Source organism: Myxocyprinus asiaticus, chromosome 21 (genome assembly GCF_019703515.2).
Source record: "Myxocyprinus asiaticus isolate MX2 ecotype Aquarium Trade chromosome 21, UBuf_Myxa_2, whole genome shotgun sequence".
Classification (NCBI taxonomy): domain Eukaryota; kingdom Metazoa; phylum Chordata; class Actinopteri; order Cypriniformes; family Catostomidae; genus Myxocyprinus; species Myxocyprinus asiaticus.
In genome coordinates this window covers 39,369,066-39,393,441 of record NC_059364.1, presented here as the reverse complement: position 1 = coordinate 39,393,441, position 24,376 = coordinate 39,369,066, and the positions used below count along the sequence as shown (strand labels likewise).

Here is a 24,376-nt window from a genome sequence, read left to right as displayed (position 1 = left end):
AGTATTTATTCATATTTGTTGATGTTAGAAAAGAAAAATACAAATGTTCATTGTTTGTTCATTTTAGTTAATGGTGCTTACGTTATATACGTTTGATTTTTCATGTGTATTGTTGAAATTAACATTAACCAAGATTACTAAATGCTTAAAAGTATTGTTCATTGTTAGTTCATGTTAACTAATTTTGTTAACTAATGTCATTAAATGTAACCTTATTTTAAAATGTTCCCAAACTTTTAATATCCAACAGAATAGAATGTCGGAGATCACTATTTTCCAATGACACAAAATTAGATCAATTAACCTTTAAACTGTTCTGGTGGACCAAATCTCACAAATGTTACTTTTAAGCAGTGTTGGGTGTAATGCATTACTAAGTAATAAATTACTGTAATTAAATTACTTTTTCACTGAAAAAGTAAAGTAAGTGATTACTCTTAATTTTTCAGTAATTTAATTACAGTTACTTCTGGTATAATTGTGTTAAATACTGAACAGACTCTAGAATAATTCTATATAAAACAATAGTGAATTTAATATCAAAATGTAATGTCTAATGTTAAAATGTATGTTTTCTAATTTAATGCTGCCCCTTAAAGTCTTTGGCCAGTTTATGAATAATTTATTTGATTTTATATGATTTATTTGAAAGAATTAAAAGAACAGTTTCATGTCTATCCTTGTATTTTTCATCTGGTCAAGGTTGATAAGGGTTTTACAGAGTAATTAGTAATAAGTAATGCAATTACTTTTCAGACTGAGTAATTAGTACAGTAATCTAATTACACTGTAGAAGATGTGATTAGTAGTTAGTAATGAATTACTTTTTTTAGAGTAACTTACCCAACACTGCTTATAAGATAATACTTTCAAGAATAATATGAGCATAGCCATTCAATAAAATGTTGATATTAGATTTAGCGTCATCTATGGTGATGAGAAAAGATGTGTTACTTAAAACTGAATTGTTTAGTAATGAACAACTGTGTTTTTATCCTTCAAGGCAACCAAGTGACAGTTTTTTTCTCCCTATACATTCATCATTAGCGCTTTTTGGAGGAAAATAAATCACTTGCACAAAGCCAATAGAACGCCGATTGAAACTGTATTATTATTTTTAATTATATATATATATATATAAAATATATTAGACTTCATTCTTTGTTTTGCCCATCAGGACTTCTGCCTGTCAATCATTCTGCGCGTTCACAGGCAGAAGTTCTGATGGGCGTGTCTTTGGAAATAGGGGGCGTGTCTGGTTCAACGGCACATCTCGCGCAAGTTCTAGAACGGTTAGTTTATTAATTGTATGAAGAATTAATCAGTTAGATTCAGCCTAACTGTTTTCATGTCTGTATGTTTTGCAACAATACAATGTTTTTGTGATAATTTAAATTTTTACTTTGTGAAAGTAAACGTTGTGACGCATGCGCGGATTCGTCCCGAGCAGACTTCCGTTTCCGCGCCTGCAGTCCTCCCTCTGTGAAATGGTTTTTTTTTTTTGCTGCTGTACTGTTGAGTATGTTGGCCCACACGTGTTAGGGGCTTATCTGTGTTTTAAAAGAGACTCAAACTAGTCCGCCGCTAATGTGAGTTCGGTCCAGATTCTGAAAGACTCGTTTGAACTCTTCTTTCATCTGTGATTGTTGATTCACAAACTCCAGTAGCATTTCTAGTGTTAGCAGCTAGCAGCAGCAGAAGGCTAAAAGTACCGGGTAACACACCGGGCGACTCTCATCTACGGGTCACCACATACTGAGATGTGAGAGAAACCTGCGTTGCCCAAAAATACTACCTGACTAAGCAAGTCGGATTTTGTTTTCATAGTTTTACGTGCTTTTCTTTCACTAAACCTCATTACATTGTATCATGGGGGCTTACTTGTCTCAACCCAACACGGAGAAGAGCACGGCCGACGGCGGGAATAAGAACATGAACTATGGCTTCGCGGCCATGCAGGGCTGGAGAGTGTCTATGGAGGTAAAGCTTTCACTTTATATCCTTACAGCTGTGAATTTACTAGATTTGTAGCATGCGTTATGTTTCTAAGACAGGAGTGCGGGGTGACATTTTGGCGCCAGTGAGGATGATATGTTTTATGGTGTATTTTGTTTCCTAGGACGCCCACAATTGCATCCCGGAGTTGGATGATGAGACTGCTATGTTTGCTGTCTATGATGGCCATGGGGGTAAGCCGAAATGAAGGTTGCAGTGCACAACATGAACAAAGCATTTTAAAGGGCTCATATCTTTGAGGAATCACATTTTCCTTGAACTACTTTGTAAACAGGAAAAATAACTTTTAGAACTCAAAACTTCCTATTTGCTGACAAAACACCATTTATGGTAGAATGGTTAATGAACTTTCATAACTTTTTAATGTCAAACAGATGCTTTTGAACGCTTGACCACAGGGACGTAGATTCCGGGGGGAGGGAGAGGGGGTTCGTGCAAGGTCCTTAAAGGGATAGATAAAGAAAACTCATCATTTACTCACTCACACGCCATCCCAGATGTGTTTTTCTTTCTTCTGCTGAACACAAACGAAGATTTTTAGAAGAATATCTCAGCTCTGTAGGTCCATGCAATGCAAGTGAATGGTGACCAAAACTTTGAAGCTCCAAAAAGCACATAAAGGCAGCATAAAAGCAAACCATAAGACTCCAGTGGTTAAATCCATGTCTTCTGAAGTGATCCAGTTGGTTTAACTCCTTTTTCACTATGAATATTGTCATTGCAGTCTCTAGACACGGGCATGATTTCAATCTCAATTGCACTTTCTAGTGCTTGATGCATGTGCAGATAGCTAGATGGCACTACACGAAGTGTAATAGAGCTTGAAATCATGATCGCCAAGTAGACTGCAGATGTCAAGATTTATAGTGGAAATTGAGTTATATTTTGGTCTGTTCTCACCCAAAACTGATTGGATCGCTTCAGAAGACATGGATTAAACCAGGGGTTTTCAAACTTGTTCATGGGGACCCAATGCACATTTTGGGTGTTGCCCTTATTTAACACACTTGATTGAAATCATTAGCTCATTAGTAGAGGCTCCATAACCTGAACTGGGTGTGTCAGATAAGAGAGACAATGTCTGCAGTGCTGTGGGTACCCAGGAACAGGATTGAAAACCCCTGGATTAAACCACTGGAGTTGTATGGATTACTTTTATGCTGCCTTTATGTGGTTTTTGGAGCTTAGAAGTGTTTGACCCCATTGACTTGCATTGTATGGACCTACAGAGCTGAGATATTCTTCTAAAAATCTTTATTTTGCTGAAGAAAGAAATTCGTACACATCTGGGATGGCATGAGGGTGAGTATCAAGTGCATCCGAATGCAGGAGACTGGACACGCAAGTAAATTTTGCGTATAAATTTAGCAAATAAATTTTGCGTACCGCTGACCCCTAAAGTTCAAGTTTGGCAAACTATGACCTGCTGATTTGTACAGTGAGAAGATGTTTGACCAATGGAAGATTGAAACGTCACACACACTGATCTCTTGGCTCAAAACAAGGAATGCTTATTTAAAGCTGTTCTTTTTGGGGGGGTTTTTTGCAGTAAAGTATTTTCTCATTTTGAATATGTTATTAGTTGTTTGTGATTTGTCTTGTTGCCGTATCCAAAGAAATTGTGCATGCTCAAAGTCTAGTGTGACCGTAGCTTTAAAGACACAGCAGCAAAAATAGAGAGGGTGGAAAATGGTCAAAAAACTTAAAACATGACTTTTTTGGCGCACAAAAAAACCCTAAACTCACATTATAAGTGGACCTCAGAAAAATAAATAAAAATGAAAGCAATAAATAAGATGAAGCAAATACACATGGATAAAGTATTCATTTGTGGTTTCATTTCAGTTAGAATCTCTGTTTCTGTGTTTTCACTAGGTGAAGAGGTTGCTTTGTATTGCTCCAAGTACTTGCCTGACATCATTAAAGAGCAGAAGACATATAAGGATGGCAAGCTGCAAAAGGTACACCTTACTTCACCTCTCGCAGTTGTGTATTGACGAGCCTGTCTGATTACATGCACATTTTCCCTTCAGGTTTGATGCTTCTTTTAAGACTTCTTGGGAAGTTCCTAATAATGAGCTCTGAAGTTGCAGTTATCATGTAATGCCATGTGCAGTCAAGTGATTTTGACTAGAATAAGATGGACAGGTTGGGTGGTATCATATTTTTTCACTTCCTGACAAAGACAGCAAGTCCTAATGTAACTAAATGAAGAGCAAAGCATACACATTTTCATGATATAACTGATTGACATTTTGGCTGTCTTGTCCAAAATGTGCAGTGCTGTGGGTCCCCATGACTGGAATTGAGAAACACCATTTTATGTTGTCTATAAATTGCACTCTCTTCCATGGTGATTATTGCAGTTCGTGGCTTTCCATATTTTGATTTGAGTATTTTGTATTAATAGTTGGATGATATTCCTGGCTTTATTATTTGAGTTTGTGCTGGTCGCCTTCACATTCCCAGGCTCTGGAGGATGCCTTCCTGGCTATAGATGGCCGAATCACTACAGAAGAAGTTATCAAGGAGCTTGTTCAGATCGCTGGACGTCCTCAGGAAGAAACTGAGAAAGTAGCTGATGAAGATGATGGTTAGTATGCAGTCATGTTGGTTGTAAAATGCACAATTTACACTCTAAACTTTCCAAACAGCATCAGGTGATGTATACAAAAATACCCAATTAGTAAATACAGAAGCACTCTCGTTGTGGATTTTCCATTCAGCTGAAGTACTGTCATTGTGTAGATAACGGCTGTATAAAGATGTTCAACTAAAAAAAAAAAAAAAAACATTATATGGGTTTGGAATGAGTAAATAATGAAAGCACCTTCATGTCTGTGTGAAGTTTTCCTTTAAGAGCTTTTCTTACACATACAGGGGAGTAAATGCAAAATTGTTAAATTATTCATTATAGTTCCTCATCTGTCTTGTCAGTCGATAATGAAGAAGCAGCTCTACTGCATGAAGAGGCCACCATGACAATAGAGGAGCTGCTTATCCGCTATGGACAGAACATGAACAAAAGTGGCAAAAAAACGTGTCAGGATGCCACTAAAGAGTCTGAGGACAGAGAGAAGTCTTGCGCAGAGACTGGAATCAACGGTAAGCCAGAATGTGGGGCTTCTGAAGCCGACAGCAATGGGAAGGAGAAGGCAGGTGGTGCTGGAAGTGCGGCTGAAAGTTCTAAGGTGAGGGCCTGCAGAAGAGCAGCAGCCTCCAGTGGTGGAAGTGGCTCTGCTTCTGAAGGATCTGCTGGGGATGCTGGACCTTCTTGTTCCTCCTCTGAAGCTCCTGCTCCAGGAAGTGCCAAATCCAAGTTTTTTGAGGACAGTGATGAGTCAGAGGAGGGAGAAGGTGAAGAAGAGGAGGGTAGCGATGGAGAGGTGAGTGGACAAATTTAGCTAAATAAAGCATTTCAACAAATCAGGGCTAGGTTGGTGTAATGGCCAAACTGAGGTGATCTGTGAACTGGAGAGTGACTAATTGCTGCTCTTATCACCATTATGCATTTGAGTAAGGACATCCCTGATATCATTATTGAACTGAAAGCTACTGACTAAAAATTATCTCCTTAAAACTATTGAAATAACCAAATGTCTGCTTACATTAGACTATCAGCATATCGTCTGGTCCACATTTTAGCTTATTCAGGCAAGAACTGGAAGGAGCTGTCTGACCGATATGCACAGGTAAAGCAATCGACTGCTGTTCATTTTGTTTTTACGTGCCATTTGGAGGCAGATTTACCCAAAGTAGTTGATAACACAATAATGGACAGAGAACACTAAATAATAAGTTTCCGGAAGTGTGTATATAGACTTTGTGATTAGAATTTCTGTCCATTCAAAAGTAATAAACACTGATCTTTTTCAAACATAATTCAAAAGAAGTGTAATGTAACACAATTCCTCTCCTGACTATGTAGTATACTTGCTACTATGTGTATCAGACTCTATATGGAAAAAAATAAAAGATTTAATGCTATTAATAAGCATGTGCCACTATAAATGTTTTGCGGTATATTGTATTATCATACAAAAAGGTTGAAAGATGAACAAACTTTAATGTTTTTCTTAATGACAAGTTTAATTGCTTTTTTAATTTCTAAATTCACGTTTGTAAATTAAAAGGTCACAAAAAGAGTAACTGAAAAGGACCTTAAACATTTAAAGCTGCACTACATAACTTTGTGCTCTCTAGCAACAAGTGTGGCTGAAACTTAAAATTGCAGTCAATTAGCAGAAGAACACTTTATGTCAGTCGTGTTTCGGCACTGCTCTTCTGGCGGATGAATCTCATGATTTGAGCTTTGATGAAGATAAACACTCCTATTTACATATTTTGAGTGAATTAATTTTACACTTATAGCGCTTTTATGACACTACACTCAAAACGATTTTACATAGAGAACAGGGGACTCAATCACCACCAGTATATTTGAATATGATTATTCAAGTGTTTTATCTACTATAAATGTTTGTATTGTACTACACTTATCAATTTAAGAGGTGAAACTCGTAATATGGCTGATACGAGTTCAATTGAAAACTAATATACATTCTTAAAATATTTCCATACTTCAGACGTTACCCTTTTAGAAGACAGATGAAGAGTAAGAAGTGTTCCTCCTCCATCTATACTTCTCATCCACGTGGTTTTTTTTGTTTACATTTTCAATTTCCATAAATTTATAATCCAATTTACCATCTGTAAATAGGCTAACTCTTATCAGCTGTGAAAATGAATTTTGCAGGGTTGTGGACTCAAGTCACATGACTTGGACTCGACTTGGACTCGAGTCACAAATTGAATGACTTTCGACTCGACATAATCAAAGACTTGCGACTCTACTTGGACTTTGACAACAATGACTTGCAACTTGACCTGGACTTGAGCCCTCTGACTTTGAAAGATTTTACACCTAAAACCAAAGATCAGAGCAAATCAACGATTCATTTCCTCGATAAACAATTCATTTGATTTTCAAATCTGCATTTTCACACTCATCATTCAGCCAATCAGACAACCGACCAATCAACTTCCTCGAGAGTAGGACCGTGTTTGAAGATTGTGCATTTTAGGATGACACAGGTAATTTCATTTGGATATAAAGAATACAGTGTCGAAGGCAACAAAAGGATTGCACCATGTAGAACCTGTGGTTCAAAAATTGGTGACACTTCATCAACAATGTCTAATTTTGTGATGCATCTGAAAACCCACAGAGGTTAGATGAGATTAACTTACACGTCAGCTATGGTTCAGTAGCATTTAACTTACTGTGTTAGCTAGCTAGCTACTTTGTTACACAGAGCTCAGTGCACTTCAGCTACAGTTTTGGTGTGAATTATTTTGCATGCTTTATTACTGAAACCAGCTAAAAGATGCACTGTGACCAACGAAGGCTGGTTTGCCACCCATCCCATAAAATACAAGATTGCCGTGTATTTAAAGATGAAATGATGCATCCCGTATCGAATCAATATGGGACGTGATTTGTCCTGTATTTAAGCTGGTCAGACGGTGTCACGTTGAAATTGTTCCAGATCGTTAATTTAACATTAAAGGAATAGTTCACCCAAAAATGAAAATTCTCTCGTTGTTCACTTGCCCTGATGCCATCCCAGATGTGTATGACTGTCTTTCAGCAGCAGAACACAAATGAAGATTTTTAGAAGAAGATAGAGTTCTGTCAGGTCCTTATAAAGAAGTACATGGGTGCCAGCATTTTGATGGTCCAAAAGTCACATTTAGGCAGCATAAAAGTAATCCACACAACTCCAGTCGATCAGTGAATGTCTTCTGAAGCAAATCGAAACGTTTGTGTTAAAAAATGAATCGATAATTAAAACAGTATTAACTTTTAAAAAGCACTTCCTGCCACTCGTCTGTCTTTACTTGGGACTTCACTTGAGACTTGAATGCAAAGACTTGAGACTTACTTGTGACTTATAAAAGAATGGCTTGGTCTCACCTCTGGTATTTTGCATTATTTTTACTTAAAACCTTTTTGGCCTTATAAGAGGTAGCTTATAGTGGATTAGCCACATCCCCTCTTTCCAAAACCAGCACTCCAAAGGTACCAAATGAGCTTTGAGACTGACACAGCAGAAGTGGTTGTCAAAAATAACAGCAGCAAAATAGCGCCCTCAACTGACAACTGTTTGAACAACTTGGCATAAAAATGGCATTAAACCTCAATTCGCTGCAGTGACCGAGACCGTGGTCCGCAGACACATTTTTGTTTGCTGTTTACACAGTCTAGTGCTGTCACAGAGACCAGTGAGATATCTCGGGACACTTCAGTGTTATCTTTCAAGGAGAAATTATTTATGTGCTGATGGGGTATGCTTCCATATAATCACATTTTTCTTTGCATACCCTTGCTTTAATTGAGAACACTTGATTATCTAAGAAAAATAACAAAATATGCATTGAAGTGAGGCTAAAAAAAACAAGCAAATATTGTCAGTGATGAAGGATTTAGATACAGCAAATCCCCACATGGTGTCAGTGATTGTTTTTATTTGACCTCTAGAGGCCGCTGTTATACTGAAACACCAAGACTGTTCTAATTGTTGAATTCTCCAGTGTCGACCACAGAAGAACACAGAGGAATTAAAAAAAAAAAACTCTGCAACTACCGGCATAGATTTTTTTGCCGATAACGATAGTTCCAAAGTGCAACTAATGCCACAGATTAATCTGCAAAACCAATATATCAGTCTACCTCTAGTCCTTATAACAGAAAAGGTCACTGTGTCACTTGAGATGACTCAAATATACAAGCAATACCAGTATGGAAAATGTCATTATCATTCTGCCATCCTCTATCAAAACTAGATGAAACTGTAAAAGCTCTTCTAACATCATTATTTTGTCATGGCCAACAGAACTGCAGTGAGGATGAGGATGCTGAGAACAGCAGTGAGAACGATGAAGAGGATGACACAGAAGAGGGGGAGGAAGAGGACACTGACGAAGAGGAGGAAATGTGCCTGCCCGGCATGGATGGGAAAGAAGAGGTTTGTTTGTGTCGCATCGTGCACTCTGTGGCCAAATGTGGGAAATGCAGGGTTTGTTTTAGAAATGAAGCATGTCCCAATGCATACCTGCAAACTATTCACCTTTCGGCGAAATTCGCCGTTTTGAATCCAAAATAGGTCATTTACAGGATTCGTGCAGATCCAATGAGTTTTTTTTTTCTCGGGAGGGGGGGAGGTAGCCTATACATTCATGTGAACGATTTGTTAAACTTCATTGTTAGGCGAAAAATAATTTTGTTCGGCCGATCGCGTCCATGATAAGAGCAGCACAAGCAGAGGTGGACGCTTGCACACAACTGCCTGGGTTTGACAGACGTGGCGCTTTTCTCTGAAGGCTGACAGGTAACAAGCTCTAATCGCGCTTCTAAACCAGGGGTAAGGTATTCTTACTGTTGCAGTGTATGGTACAAAACTGATTTTCTAACTGTATGTGTTGCTTTATATACTCCACAAAATTCATTAATACAGATCATGACTTTAACATGTTGTAAAATAGCCACAGTGTTTGGCTTTTAATAATGCACAAACTTGCTTTATGATGTCTGTTTGGATATATCTTATGTAAAAAACAAAACCCACATTAATATCAATCACATATTGCACAGAACCGGCAAAGAAACGGTGCAGCGACTGTCTCGTCTATGGCTTCTCATTTCTAAAACTGTCCCTTTTACTTGCAATCTTTACTTTGTGTCCTGTCAGCTCCCTCTTAGGATAAGATGCAAGTAAAGGAAACGAGGACGGAGGAATCCAAATAAAATGTATTTGTAAAATGAAATGTCCCGCTTATTTAAGCGTCATTTCAGAGTGTCGCCTTTGCGCAGCTGCATTCCCTCAGAGTGCTTGCTGTTATGTTGTTCACTTTTGATTTATTGGTATATTAAGAATAAATCTTAATAATTCAATATGCACTTTCGAAGTATGTAACAATTACAGTTTGTTAAACAGCGGTGAAACATGAATTAGAACTATTGTATCAGATGTGAAGGGGGAGAAGAATTTATGCGTGCGTCCGGTGCTTCGACACAAATTTCCACACAGAATCCACCTGTGCATCCTCGCTCATGCCTCCTCATAAAGCTTCCTCTGTCGTCGTTTCAATTATTTTTCATATAAACATACACTAGATTAATGTCTTTTTACTGCGTTTTGCTGTGTTTTTAGACGCTGTAAAAGAACTTCAGCTGTTAAAAACGCATCTCGAGACACCTGTGTTCTGCCTTATTCCACTGCATTTTGCTTTTTTAGTGCAAGAATGCGTTTGGTCTGAACCAGGGTCAGAAATTAACAAAGGCTCAGGGCAAAAATTCCACTGAAGTTGACAAAGGACCCCGAAATTAAAAATGTGGGGGCAAAAAAAAAAAGTGCCACTTATTTATATTTTTTATTTGTAACATCGGATGTATTTCCTTTTCTATTCTAGACCTAATATAAACATATCACATGAAATGATTTGATGTTCATTTAAATTTATAGGTAACCACTTATCTGGTTATTCAGGTTGAACATGTCTTTTAAGGAATTGATTAATTTGAAGTATTTGAAATGACATAATGATGTAATATTGTCATATTTTGTATGGTTATAAATATGCCCTTACAATGCCCTCATAATGGTAAAAAATGCCCCTAAAATCAGCTCCAGAGTGGAAATGTTGCCCCTTAATAGAAAAGTAAATTTCTGACACTAGTCTAAATAGCCTCTTTTAAAAATGCTTTAGCCAATAGTTACATAAATGCTAGACATACTCAAGAAAATAAAAATAATAAAAAATGCTTCTCTCAAAGTCACCAGAATTGAATGCTTTAGTGGTGTTGTGCAAAAAAAAAAAAAAAAAGTCTCTACAATAATGGTACAGACTTCATTACTTGGTCATATTTCTGTGTGTACCCTGTGCTAAAATCCTGCTGGCACTCATGGATGGGGCTCTGCCATTATTATGCCACATTATTATGGAACGTATTTTGGGAAAATATATTGTTAAATATAATAGAAAAACAAAGAATAAAATATATTGATAGATGCATGTTAAAAAGCACAAAAATGACATTTGCAATATTTTGTGTGTTACTTTTCGCATTTTAACAAGCCAACAATAACCACCCCCTGCTCTGTAACCTTTTTAACTGAGTTTGCAGGTATGCAATGGTTAGGACTACTTTCTATCCTGAAATGAAGTCATCTACTCTAGTGTTTTAGGTAATGTTGGCTTAACAGCACCAGCTGAAACTCACAGTGAATGTTTGCTCTCATTATTATTTGGGATCCAAATTATAAGACAATGTCAGAGACTGCCATAATACTGGTTTTGAGCTTTTAAGATGTAGGGCTGGGCAGTATGACAGTGTATATACATTGACTGTAAATGTTGCACTTGCTGCATTAATATAGAACTGATTTGATGTGCTATCACTGACGTGTGTGTATACACTGGCAGCCAAAAGTTTGGAATAATGTACAGATTTTTCTCTTATGAAAAGAAATTGGTACTTTTATTTACCAAAATGTCATTCAGCTGATCACAATGTAAAGTCAGGACATTAATAATGTGAAAAATTACTATTACAATTTGAAAAAAATGTTCAGAACTTCTTAAACTACAAAGATTTCTCATCAAAAAATCCTCCATGTGCAGCAATGACAGCTTTGCAGATCCTTGGCATTCTAGCTGTCAGTTTGTCCAGATACTCAGGTGACATTTCACCCCACGCTTCCTGTAGCACTTGCCATAGATGTGGCTGTCTAATTCAATGAATTCAATGAAGCTGTCAGCTGAGGACATGTGAGGTGTCTATTTCTCAAACTAGAGACTCTGATGTACTTATCCTCTTGTTTAGTTGTACATCTGGCCTTCCACATCTCTTTCTGTCCTTGTTAGAGCCAGTTGTCCTTTGTCTTTGAAGACTGTAGTGTACACCTTTGTATGAAATCTTCAGTTTTTTTGGCAATTTCAAGCCTTGAAATTGCCTTCATTGCTCAAAATGATTGACTGATGAGTTTCTAGAGAAACTAAAGAAGCTTTTTCTTCTTTTTTTTTTTTTTTTTTTTGCCATTTTTGACCTAATATTGACCTTAAGACATGCCAGTCTATTGCATACTGTACAATGTTAAGCTTCATTTAACAAACCAAATAGCTTTCAGTGGTGTTTGATATAATGGCAAGTGATTTTCAAGTACCAAATTAGCAATTTAGCATGATTACTCAAGGATAAGGTGTTGGAGTGATGGCTGCTGGAAATGGGGCCTGTCTAGATTTGATCAAAAATGACTTTTTTCAAATAGTGATGTTGCTGTTTTTTTACATCAGTAATGTCCTGACTATACTTTTGTGATCAGTTGAATGCCACTTTGGTGAATTAAAGTACCAAATTCCTTCCAAAACAGTAAAATCTATACATTATTCCAAACTTTTGGCCGCCAGTGTATACCATCTGTTTAATTAATTTTAGTGTTTCCAGTCTTTTGTTTTTAACTCGAGTGTGAAGCTTAATGTGAAGCTGTTTTTGCACTGAAGCCAGCCTTAACATTTTTTTTTTTACTTTTGGTTTACATCTATCATGTTCCAAATAAATAGAGAATAAAATTAAATGAGATGAAATACTTTTCAGCTGTAAAGTGCTTTATTTCACTACTGAATTTACAGCAAAAATACTACCCAGCCCTAGATCACATGACCCATGCTTTGCTCCATTAATGCAAAAAGTGAGTTCACTTTGTCCGTTTGTTTTGCAGCCAGGTTCAGACAGTGGGACCACAGCTGTAGTTGCTCTCATTCGGGGAAAGCAGCTCATCGTGGCCAATGCTGGAGATTCTAGGTGTGTTGTGTCTGAGAAGGGGAAGGCAGTGGACATGTCCTATGACCACAAACCAGAGGACGAGCTAGAGCTGGCCAGAATAAAGAATGCAGGGGGGAAGGTGACAATGGACGGCCGTGTCAATGGAGGCCTTAACCTTTCCAGAGCTATCGGTAACTATAATACTCATCATTGCCTTTTTATTGTTTATTTTTAGAATGTGCTTTCAGTTCATTTTCTGCATCTGCCCTGAATTGTTGTGATTTTATTTTAGGTGATCACTTTTACAAAAGGAACAAGGCTCTTCCTCCAGAGGAACAGATGATCTCAGCTTTACCTGATGTGAAAGTGCTGACACTCAATGAAGACCATGAGTTTATGGTTATTGCCTGTGATGGCATCTGGTAAGACACACAAAAAAAATAAACATGTAGACATTGTAACTCAGCTAATAGAACTAAGAAACATGATTTCATAAATTTATTAGGATTGAGAGGGATATATTTATGATCAGGGTTCCCACGTGTCCTGGAAAAATGCTGTTTTCCATTCATGGATAAGTCATGGAAAATGAGAAAAATACCTATGTCCTGGAAAATAATTATTTGTCCTAGAACTTAAGTATAATAAAACTATTTGACTGTGTGGCTGACATTGTTTTTGTTATATGTTCAGAAATATGGTAACGATTGGGACTCGGGACAGGTGTCAAATACACATTCGTATAGTTTTGTCTAGGGGTGCGCTGATATGAAATGTTTTGGCTGATAGCGATATAAAAACCAAAAAAAACATAGGCCGATACCAATATTTTGATTAATAATGTTGATTAGCACAAAAGTGATTGACTCGTCCCTCCTTTTCTTAAAAAAAAAAAAAAAAAAAAAAAAAAAAGCTAAATTGAGGTTATAGTGAGGCACTTACAATGGAAGTGAATGTATGGTACATTATTCACTTCCATTGTAAGTGCCTCACTGTTACCCAGATTTTATTTTTTTAAGAAAAGGAGAGGGAGTCTAAATTTTTTTGTCGTAATCAATATTATGCCACAAATGCTGTCAATTGAACTTAACTTGTGTTGAACCCGAAATATTCCTTTTAAGCCATTTCGGTGTGAATAAAAAAATATTGAGATATATATTGACTATAATCAAAAGGCTGAAAACTCCCTAATTTCTTTAGCTATATCACCCATCCCTAGTGTTTTTGACCTAGGCTCTCAGGTTTGATGGCTTTGTGCATAAGTTTAGCATGCACAACATGCTAGATTATTGTTGTGGTGTTATTTTAAAATCACGGAATTTAATGGAATTGTTCTCTTGTAATATAACTTTCATTTTAATGCAGATCCTTAATTCTCCATGATTGTTTTACCGCCATCAAAGATGCTTAGTCTCACATCAAGCATTTCCACAATATTCACATATCGATGTAATGAATAGCTAGCTGATTAAATTGTCTGTTTGTTAACATTTGTTATTTGTCTGTTTAAAGGAATGTAATGAGCAGTCAGGAAGTGGTGGACTTTGTAAATGAGAGACTCAAAACTGACAGTGGTAAAAACAGACCATTGTCTGCCATTATTGAGGAGGTAAGTACTGGGATTTGTTTTTGATAAATTGGTCAAGGTCTGGCGAATAAAGCCAATCTTGGGAGAGAAGAAAATCGGTTAACTAAAGCGTTTCATTTGTTCTGTCTAGCTGCTGGACCACTGCTTAGCACCAGACACGTCAGGGGATGGCACAGGATGTGACAACATGACCTGTATGATTATCACCTTCTCTCCACACCTTGGGAGCGAAATGGCTGAAGGCACCAAGAAGCGAAAGCCAGACGAAACCGTGGTGGAGGAAAACGGCAGTGACAGCAAAAAAGCCAAAACTGAATAGATTGGCTGTCATTGAAAGTGCTGATTATTTTGAGGACACTTTCCCCTTTTGAATTCAGACCACATGGGAAAATTTTAAGGATAGCTCCCTTAGAGCGTTTTAGTTTTAAACAATTCAACTAGAACTGTTAAGCAGCCATTCTGTACTTTGTTTTTTTGTTATGATTTGTTCAGAAGGCCCATAAACAACATTTACTTGTTGATAATGGAATGAACACGGCAGTATGTAAGACAAGGTAATGAATGAGCTTGTGTACTTAATCTAGTCCATCAAACCCTTGTTTATGTACATAGTGTCTTTTCCAAAAACCGTCATCTTTGTTTTGATTTCTTTTTTTAATAGAGGATCATTGTGAGTATTTGTGACCTTTTTCTCTGGACACCAGTATGTGATAAATCAAACTAATGAGATGCTGGTCTATTTTCCCCCATGAAGCCATAGGATATAATCCTTTTGAAAAGCTCTCTAAGATGAAAAATGACATTCCTTTCTCCCTTGTTACATGTTAGTAAAGAACCACTTAATGAGTTTGTGTTGTCATTGATCTGTTTAGTCCATAATAAGCTTCTTTCCTTTGGATCTTAAGAACCAATTACTACAGTGTTTGAAGGCTAACAGTGGGATCAATGCCTTAAATTCTGGAGTTATTTAAGTAACTGTTGAGTAAACTGCAGTTGGGTATTGAAGGTCCTCACTGCAAAAGGACATTTCTGTTTTGATTTTATCATCGTCTATGGTCTTGAAGCATCCATCTAATTCTCTGAGGTTTATATACAACGTATTTTGGAATATATATTTTGGTACTTTTTCAGAACATCTTGGGTTGTACAGGGAAAAAAGTCATTGCTCAAAATTACAGCTGTTTTCTGTGTCAATAAACAAGTGGAGACAAATACACCACAATCTTGTTTTTCTTGAGGGGAAATAAGGGTTTATTCAGACAGGCAGTAAAACCTGAAACCTGCCGAATATCTCTAGACTGATTGCTGGCATTGTTTTTAACATGGTTTCCCCTCAAGACTTTTCAGACTTTATGATTGTAATCTTTATCCCCAGAGTCCATGATTAAGGTAGTTAATGATTGCTCCGATCTTATGACAGCCCAAAATATCCAGAGTATGTCATGTTCAAATGTGTGTATAGTGAATTTTTTTTTTTTTTTTGTGATTAATATTTTTTTATTGATCCATCTATTAAACAATGAAAAGCAAAACATATAGAAACAGAATCAATATTTAACCCTCACAATTGCCCCAACAACACCCCAGTGGTTGCATAATTATAGACAAAAATATATATATATATATATATAATCACACACATCCACTACACCTCTCTCTCCACTGTCCCTCCCTGAAAGCCCTTCAAAAAAGTAAGATATATGCCCATTTCTCCACAAACAAGTCTAAATTGCCCAGTCTTATGGATGCCCCCTTCTCAAAAGCTGCCACCCTGCCCATCTCCGAACACCATTCCTGAAATGGGGGCACTCCAGCTGACTTCCAACTCCTTCAAATTATCTGTCTGGCAATCGTAATGCTAGTTAGGACCCAGTTTTTTATGTGCTTATTCTCCATATTAATGACCGCCCCATCACCTAAAATACAGAGTCTGGGGCAAAATAAAATTTGAGAGCCCAATGCCTCACACATCAAACTCTGAATCTTCAACCAAATTTCTTGGATCTTAACACCACCAAAAGACATGGGTTGTGTTTCCATCTTCTGACTGATATCACCAGCAGGTGGGTGTGTCTTTAAGACCAAGCCTATACAATCTAGAAGGGGTCCAATAGACTATGTAAAATCTTAAATTGCATAAGGTGAACCCTTGCATCTCTAGATGCAGACTTAATGTTATTTAGAATTCTAGCCCACACTCCCTCCTCCAATACCAAGTTTAGATCTTTCTCCCATAATCTCTTGAGAGAAGTTGAAGTTCCGTCCCCCAGACTTTGATGTCATACACTGATGACTCATGACCTTTTCCAAAAGCAATAATTACCTCTCCCAGTGTATCTGCCTCTTTAGGTGGGTGTAAACTGCTCCCAAAAACAGTACAGAGTAGGTGGCGCAGCTGTAAATACTTACAGAACTGAGATCTGGGAATCCCAAAATGTTGAACCAAATTTTGAAAGGATCTCAACACTCCACTCTCATATAGGTCACCGAGTGTAGTGTCAGACTGATCCGGGCTTGTGTCATAAGATCTAAACAATTCAACAGCAAAGCCATCTGGCCGCAGAGACTTGCCTGTAGGCAAGGCCTTAATTACCTTGTCAAGCAACTCCAAGTTTATCTCAGAATCAAGAGAATGTTTTTGCTCAGTCGTCAGTTTAGGGAGTTCTAATGGTTCCACAAAGTTTCTAATATCTTCATCAGTAGATGAAGTCGTGGAACTATAGAGATCAAGATAGAATTCTTTAAAAGCATTATTAATAACAATGGCTGAGGTAAAAATTTCACCACCAGCAGATTTCACGGAGGGAATGGTAGAAAAAGACTCTCTCTGCTTTATATATCTAGCCAAAAGCTTCCCTGCTTTGTCCCCCGACTCAAAGTATGACTGTCTTGCCCTGAATAACCAAAACTCCACCTTTCGCGACAAAATAGTATTATATCTGTATTTCAATCAGGTCAATTCTCTAAGACCATCAGACGACATTCAGCGCTTCAGCTCTGCCTCGGCACTTTTAATATTTCCTTCCAACTCCACAAGTTCTCGTGCTTTGGATTTTTTGATAAATGAGGCATACTGTATGAGCCGACCCCTAAGAACAGCCTTAAGTGCCTCCCAAGCCATGCCCACAGAGGATACCGAGGACCAGTTGGTCTCCATAAATACAATGATTTCAGCCTTTAATATTTGTTGGAATTCAAGATTTTGCAAAAGGGATACATTAAAGCGGCAACTATATGATTTATTTTTCTCCGTATGTGGCAACACCTCTAAACTCACCAGGGTGTGACCTGAGACTAAGATGTTTCCAATTGAGTAATCAACAACAGATGAAATGAGGGACTTATATATATATATATATATATATATATATATATATATATATATATATATATATATATATATATATATAAATCTATTCTAGAATAAATCTTATGGACTGATGAAAAAAAATTATAGTCCCTATCAGATGGGTTCAAAAGTCTCCAAATATCTGAGACCAAGATTTTTACACATCCTGTGAAGCATCAGTGTTGCTCTAGGTGGCTAACACACTTTTGCTTCACTATGATCAAGGATTGAGTCCATCAAGAGATTAAAGTCTCCTCCCAATATTATATCATGAGGGGTGCCAGCGGTTTGCAACATCCCTTCAAGATCTATAAAAAAGCCCTGATCATCAGCGTTAGGTGTGTAAATATTAGCCAAAATCAACCTATGCCCTTGAATTTCTGCTAAAACAACAATGACTCTCCCTAATTTATCTTTAATCAGTTTGAGACATTTGAATTGTAGATGTTTACTTATCAGCATAATGATTCCCTTACTCTTACTTGGGCCAGCACTAAAGAAAACATGTTCACACCATATCTTCCCAAATTTTTCAGCTTCCTGTGGGGAAAGATGCATTTCTTGAAGAAAAACTGTATCATATTTCTTACATTTAAGAAGAGAAATAACTTTCCTTCTTTTTATGGGGTGCCCCAACCAATTCACATTCCATGTGGAGAGAGACAATCCACTCATTAACATTTGACATTTTGACATATAAGAAAAAATAGATTGTGTGTCAAAAATAAAATGATAAAGACCACATTCCAATATTAGTGCAACAATCAAACCCCGAACTTCCCCCCGAACCAAACAAACAGAAAAAAGAAAAACGTGTGCATTATCCCCACGCATGACAGCGCCAACTGGGGTCCGTCGCTCCAAACTCAAACAGTCCATGTACGCCTACGAGAGCCCCCGTGACAACTTTGCTGTCGGATTGCTCAAGTCCGGTGCTTCTATACAAAATTTGTGAGACAGAATTACGCAACAGAAAATAATCTATAAAACAAACTCCAGCCAATAGGCAGAATAAACACAAAGAATGTGTAGATTCATCCACATATTGTCCCGAAGGTGTGTTCCTCCCCAAAACAAGCTCCAGCCTCTAGCGGAACCAACACACACACAGACACACACACACACAAAAATAATAATAAATAAATAAAAAATAAAAATAAGAAACCGTTCAGTTTCCTTGGACAGTCAAATGAATGTTCATTGAGCCGGCTGTTTCATAAGTGCAGCAGATGACCTAATCCTTCCAATGTCCTGCAAAAAAAATTCCACAAAACAAACTCCATCCAATAGGAGGCACAAGTACAAAGAATGAGCAGATTCATCCATAACTGTCCTGAAGGAGTGTTATTCCACAAAACAAACTCCAGCTGGTAGGCAGAACCAGTACAAAAAGAAACCAAAAAAAAAAGCGGCCAGTTTCTTTGGACAGTCAAGTGAATGTTCAGCGAGTCAAGCTCACTTGGGAGCAACATGAAAATCACCAAATAACTTACTCATTCCAATGACTTTATGAAAGACATCGCTTGTTGTGGACATGTAAATACTTTGCGGCCATCCTTAGTATCTATTCTCAATTTGGCCGGGAACATCAGTGCAAAAGCGATCTTCCATTGATGTAAGAGTTTCTTACATTCCTTGAATCGATCACGTTTTTCTCTTGCCGAATTCGAAAAGTCTGGGAACAAGAAAATGTTGTGGTTCTTCCAAGAAAGCCTTCCTTTATTCCTTGCCTCACGTAACACAAGATCTTTATCGGATGATCTCAGAAATTTGGCCAGAATTGATTGGGGCCTGTCTCCCTCTGTGGATCTCTGAGCCGGTACTCTGTGAGCTCGCTCGATTTCCAGCTTATGGCCTGTTATGTCGAGCAGACTTGGGAAGAGCTCATCTAGAAATTTCGCCATATCTCGGACTTCCTCGTTCTCAGGAATTCCAACAATTCGGACGTTGTTTTGCCAATTAAGATTCTCAAGGTCTTCCAACTTTTCCCAGATGCACTGCAAATCTGCCTTGGTCGCTAGTGGATTAGCAGCTAATTCCCTCTCCGATGACTCTAGATAATCGATCCGTTTCTCGACATCCTCGATTCTTGTAACCAACTCAGAGAATTTTGCCTCCAGCGCCGTAATTAATCGACGCAAGATCCTCCAAGACCGCAACGACCTTTGTCAGCATCACAGACATGCTGGACAGTTGACGTTGAATTTCTCCCGCCGCACCATCCAAATTGAGTCACTGGTCTGCGGCCCTGTCAGAGGTATCAGCTTGAGCACTTTAGTGTCTTTTAATGTCTCCAGAGCCCGAGGATTTTGAATTCTTTGACATATTGTCTTCATAGAACAGTTATGAAACAGAGTGTATCGAATCTCACCGGTTTATGACACAAAAAGTATTAAAACTAACAAAGTGCGCAGAGCTCGCCGCTCACACGTCCGACCCTCGCATGGCATCACGCAACTCCGTGTATAGTGAATTTAAAGAAAATATTTGCTCAGTATTACCATTACCAATACCATCGCGTTTTATTCAAATTTAACACCTGAAATCATCTTAACACATTCTAGTGTTTAAATGGGCTGTTGATGTCACATGACAATGTGTGTCTATAATGTATCTATCATTTTAAACATTACAGTTTTAAATTTTTTGACAAATTTTAATTTAACTGAATTGAGTAATTTTCAATAATGTACATATCAGTTCAGAATAAATGTGAAATTTTAAGGAGTATGAACTAAAAACTTACAATAGAAAAACAAAGTTCAGATAACAATGCACCTATTTAGAAACATTGGCATCGTAGGAGCAGCTTTAAAAAAGTCTTAAAAGGAATTGGCAGAGGAAGCTGAGAAAGGGAGTTTCTGGCTATGGTTAAGAAGGAAGGACAAAAAGTGGGGGGTTCAGAAGTAGGAAACTGAGGAATAGGGAATCTGGGTGATATGTGCTGAGGTAGTATGCCATACGGAACCGGTAGCACTGAGTTACCGAGAGATACGGTGCCAGTGCCAGTAGGGCACTGAGTACGCATCTCGGTGCCAGTTGGCCAACGGGCTTGAGTGTATGGTCGTGTTGAGGTATTATGACATATAGAACTCTGGTTGCAAGTAATTTGTGAAGGAAGAACGTCTGGATGGGAAGACAAGGATGAGAGGTGTTGGAGGCGATCCGGTGTCCAGCTGCAGGGGGTGGTAGGGAGACGTCCCTGACCACTGCCCCACCACCAGGAGATGTTCCGGGATTAATGGGGTGAAACACTGAAGATTAGTGGCTCCCGGCTGATGACCCCCCCAGCTGGGCTGAAGGCACTGGTGGAGGTGCGGCAGGCAATAATGCCCGGCAGGTTATTACAGCTACATGTACGTCTGTTTAACAATATTTAAATGAATTTAATCAATTTGTCTTAAATATTTGTATAGTATTTTGCAGTATAAATGCAGATTTATGACCCCACAATTAAAATAAAATATATATATATATTATTAATCTGCCACATCACATGACTATTAAGTGAACTGCAATTTATTTTATTTTTTTAAGAAATACTGAAAAACCTGAAATGGTGACTACATCACCTAGAATATACACTTTGCTTTATACATTTGTATAAATTTAACCAAAAAAATGTCATGGAAAATGTATTTGTCAGATACCCATATGCTAATGCACTTTTGATTCATTTTGTCATATAATACTGGCTGACTGATGTAATTGTGTTATTTTCTTGCTGTGTGTAGTCAGACATTATGAACAAATAAATACAAATACATTATCAGATATCATTCATCTTGGAAAAAGAGCATTCAAATTCCCTACAAAACACAACTTAGTTGATTAATTGCAATCTCTAACTGCTCTTTAAGGTGTTGTCAGTCAGTGACATGGATCATTATAAAACTTGAAGTCTTTATAATTCAGTTCAACTAGACTTCAGTATCTAGAAACATCATTCACCACAGTGGAGCTCTTCTAAGTATGCCATCCCAGCAGTAGGACTCAGCCATCTGATATTAATAGAAAGTGAACAGAAATTGTAAATGATCAGAGATAGTCTTATCATTGCAATATCCTGGCACATAATATTACATGACAGTTCCAAGTGAGAATCCATTTGAGCTTTTTATAATTTACAGTAATAATAATCTTGGCATATTTAAATAGTCATTTATTATTCATGAAGAATACATTTTTACCTGCATTCGCTTGTGAAGAAATACCAGCTTTTGGTTCAGTAACTCAATATCCTGTGATGAAAGTAAATATGAATTTATCATTATTTGTAAACATCATTACTTTATTAAAAACCTCATGAAATCAAAAGTGGAGTTTTGTTGATGTCAGTGTTGAGGTCATCTAAATGCTAATGTGCTCCAAAAATCTAACCAAATTAAATTTTAGCAGATATATGCATTTAAAATTAGCAATTTTTATCTTCCGAAAAAAATAAATACAAATAAACTAACCAAAAATATTGATGACTCATCGTGAACTCAGGGGTGTTTACAAAGTTTTGTCCAATAAAATGCTTCCTAGAATGAGAATAACCCCTCCCCCAATACCACCTGGCATCAACTGGCAATAGCAAGTGGCAAATCATGGTATCAGCTGTTACAAAAACAAAAGGCTATTCAAAATGCCCAGGCCTTTTTATTTTATTTTAAAATGTTTCTTAAGATTCACTTATAATATTAGCAAAGTTTTTGGACAAAATATATTTCATATATTTGTAAAACATCATCATTTTCCACCCTCACTGTGACCCTCTGTCAGAAACGCTCGGTTTTGGTGCTGTTTCTCCTTTGAGACTTGACAGTAAACGCCCACTGTTCTGATTGGCTCTCTGCTCTTGACTGACTTGCTCTCTCCTCTTATCATCTCACTGCTCACCGCTAATGGGCGTGCTAAGGAAGTGACAAAAAGGTAAAGTAGGTGTTGATTTGTTGTTGTGGAGGTGGTTAGATGCAAATGTCTACCACAGTGTGACATCACAATGTGGAGGATGTAGAATGAGTAGTTTCGGCAGCTTGGTTTCAACAAATGCTCTTTTTGCAGCGAGGAGGAAGTTTTGAGTTCTGAAACTTACAGTATGTTTTTAAAGTACAATGACCTCTTATATGTCAAAAGATCAAGGAAAATTTGATTCCTCATGTCACGACCCCTTTAACATGTCCCGTCCCAATTTCCTGTTTCAATAGGAAGTACATCAACGAACAAAAGAAAATTTAGCTCATCAAGCCATTTCATGGAGTATTTAACATTTGAATTAAAAAGTAATGGTAATGAATGTATAATTAACTAAATCAAATGTAACATATGTTCAAACGTTCACCTTTGTCATCTTTTCATGGTGTTTTAGCTTGTTTTGAGGCAACAGCTCTTCTAATCTTTCAATCTGAAATAACATCAAACATGTCTTTGAGAAAACACTGATCATATTTTGACATTGGTATTCAAAATATGATCGAACTTGCTTTCGATTTAAAGCAGTAATTTGTGACAAACATCTCACCCTTTTCACAATGCTCTGTAATCTTGATTTCAAGGTTTTATTGATTACAGTCGTGGGAATGGATCTGGGTCTTGGATTGACTGTATTAACAAGGAGAAATGTGAAATAGTTTTTTAGAATGTAGCAATTTTATTTACAGCACAAGCAATATAACAAAAGCCCACAATAAGTTGTCATACCATGCTGGTAATTTTTTGCCACTTCGAGGACATACGGCCTACGTACAAAGAAAACTAACAAATTCAATTTATTTCACACACAGTACATTTAATAGCAGTCATTTTTGAAAACATGACATCTAATAAGGAATAACATTATAAATACACATGAACAAAAATGCCACTGAAAGTTTAAATAGACTTACATTTGTTTACTGTTTGGTAGCATACAGCAGTTTAAAGGAATTAGAGATCCTCTACTGTTTCGTATCTGAAATTGATTACAAATGAATATTCAGCAGATAATTTAATGACATCACAATCTCTATGGTAGGTCTACGTAAAAGTTGCAATCGCCACTGGATGGTTGTGCATGTTTAAATACCTTAAATGTTATCTGAGAAGAGTCAAGTCTGAAAGAATGAGCTAATATCTGTAAAAAGAGAGAACATTAATTTGATATTGAATGTATTGAACGTCAATGACTTACCCAAGAACTGAAAACATACTTGTCTTATAGTGGTTACTTTCGCCCCACTTGGGATGTGTATCTCCCGTAGGGCTATGACCCTGTCATCTGCAAAACAAATAGTTTTTGTCAGCTCAGTATCAAATATTTTTACTTTCAATATTGTCAGTCACATTTCAACACAAAACCATGAACAATTATTAAATGCCATAATCAAAACAATATACATTTGAAGGAATAACTGAATGGGGGGGGTGTTTGCTGTCTTGTGTTGTCACAAACACCTGTTGTTGACTATCCATCCAAATTTGGAACAGTGGGCGGAAGGCCAATTTAATTATTTTATAGTAATTCAGGTTATAATATAAGCATTGTTTTCACAGTATGTAAAAAGGGTGGAAAAAAGATTCTAGGAAAACCTGCTTGTGTTGCCATGGCAACCAGGATGCTATGCTGCATTAAATT

General features: G+C 37.2%; 2 protein-coding genes across 4 annotated transcripts in view; one reads left to right on the top strand and one right to left on the bottom strand.

Annotated features, from left to right (window-relative positions):
* LOC127412406 (prosaposin-like) overlaps positions 1-24,376 on the bottom strand; it is a 245,168-nt gene that overhangs the window by 29,120 nt on the left and 191,672 nt on the right. The window lies entirely within an intron of this gene.
* LOC127412405 (protein phosphatase 1G-like) lies at positions 1,460-15,645 on the top strand. The gene is made up of 10 exons (XM_051648728.1): positions 1,460-1,980; positions 2,120-2,189; positions 3,892-3,977; positions 4,486-4,609; positions 4,954-5,402; positions 8,913-9,044; positions 12,798-13,032; positions 13,134-13,263; positions 14,354-14,450; positions 14,560-15,645. Exons 1-10 carry the CDS (start codon positions 1,870-1,872, stop codon positions 14,746-14,748), a joined length of 1,623 nt encoding a protein of 540 aa, XP_051504688.1. The 5' UTR covers positions 1,460-1,869; the 3' UTR covers positions 14,749-15,645.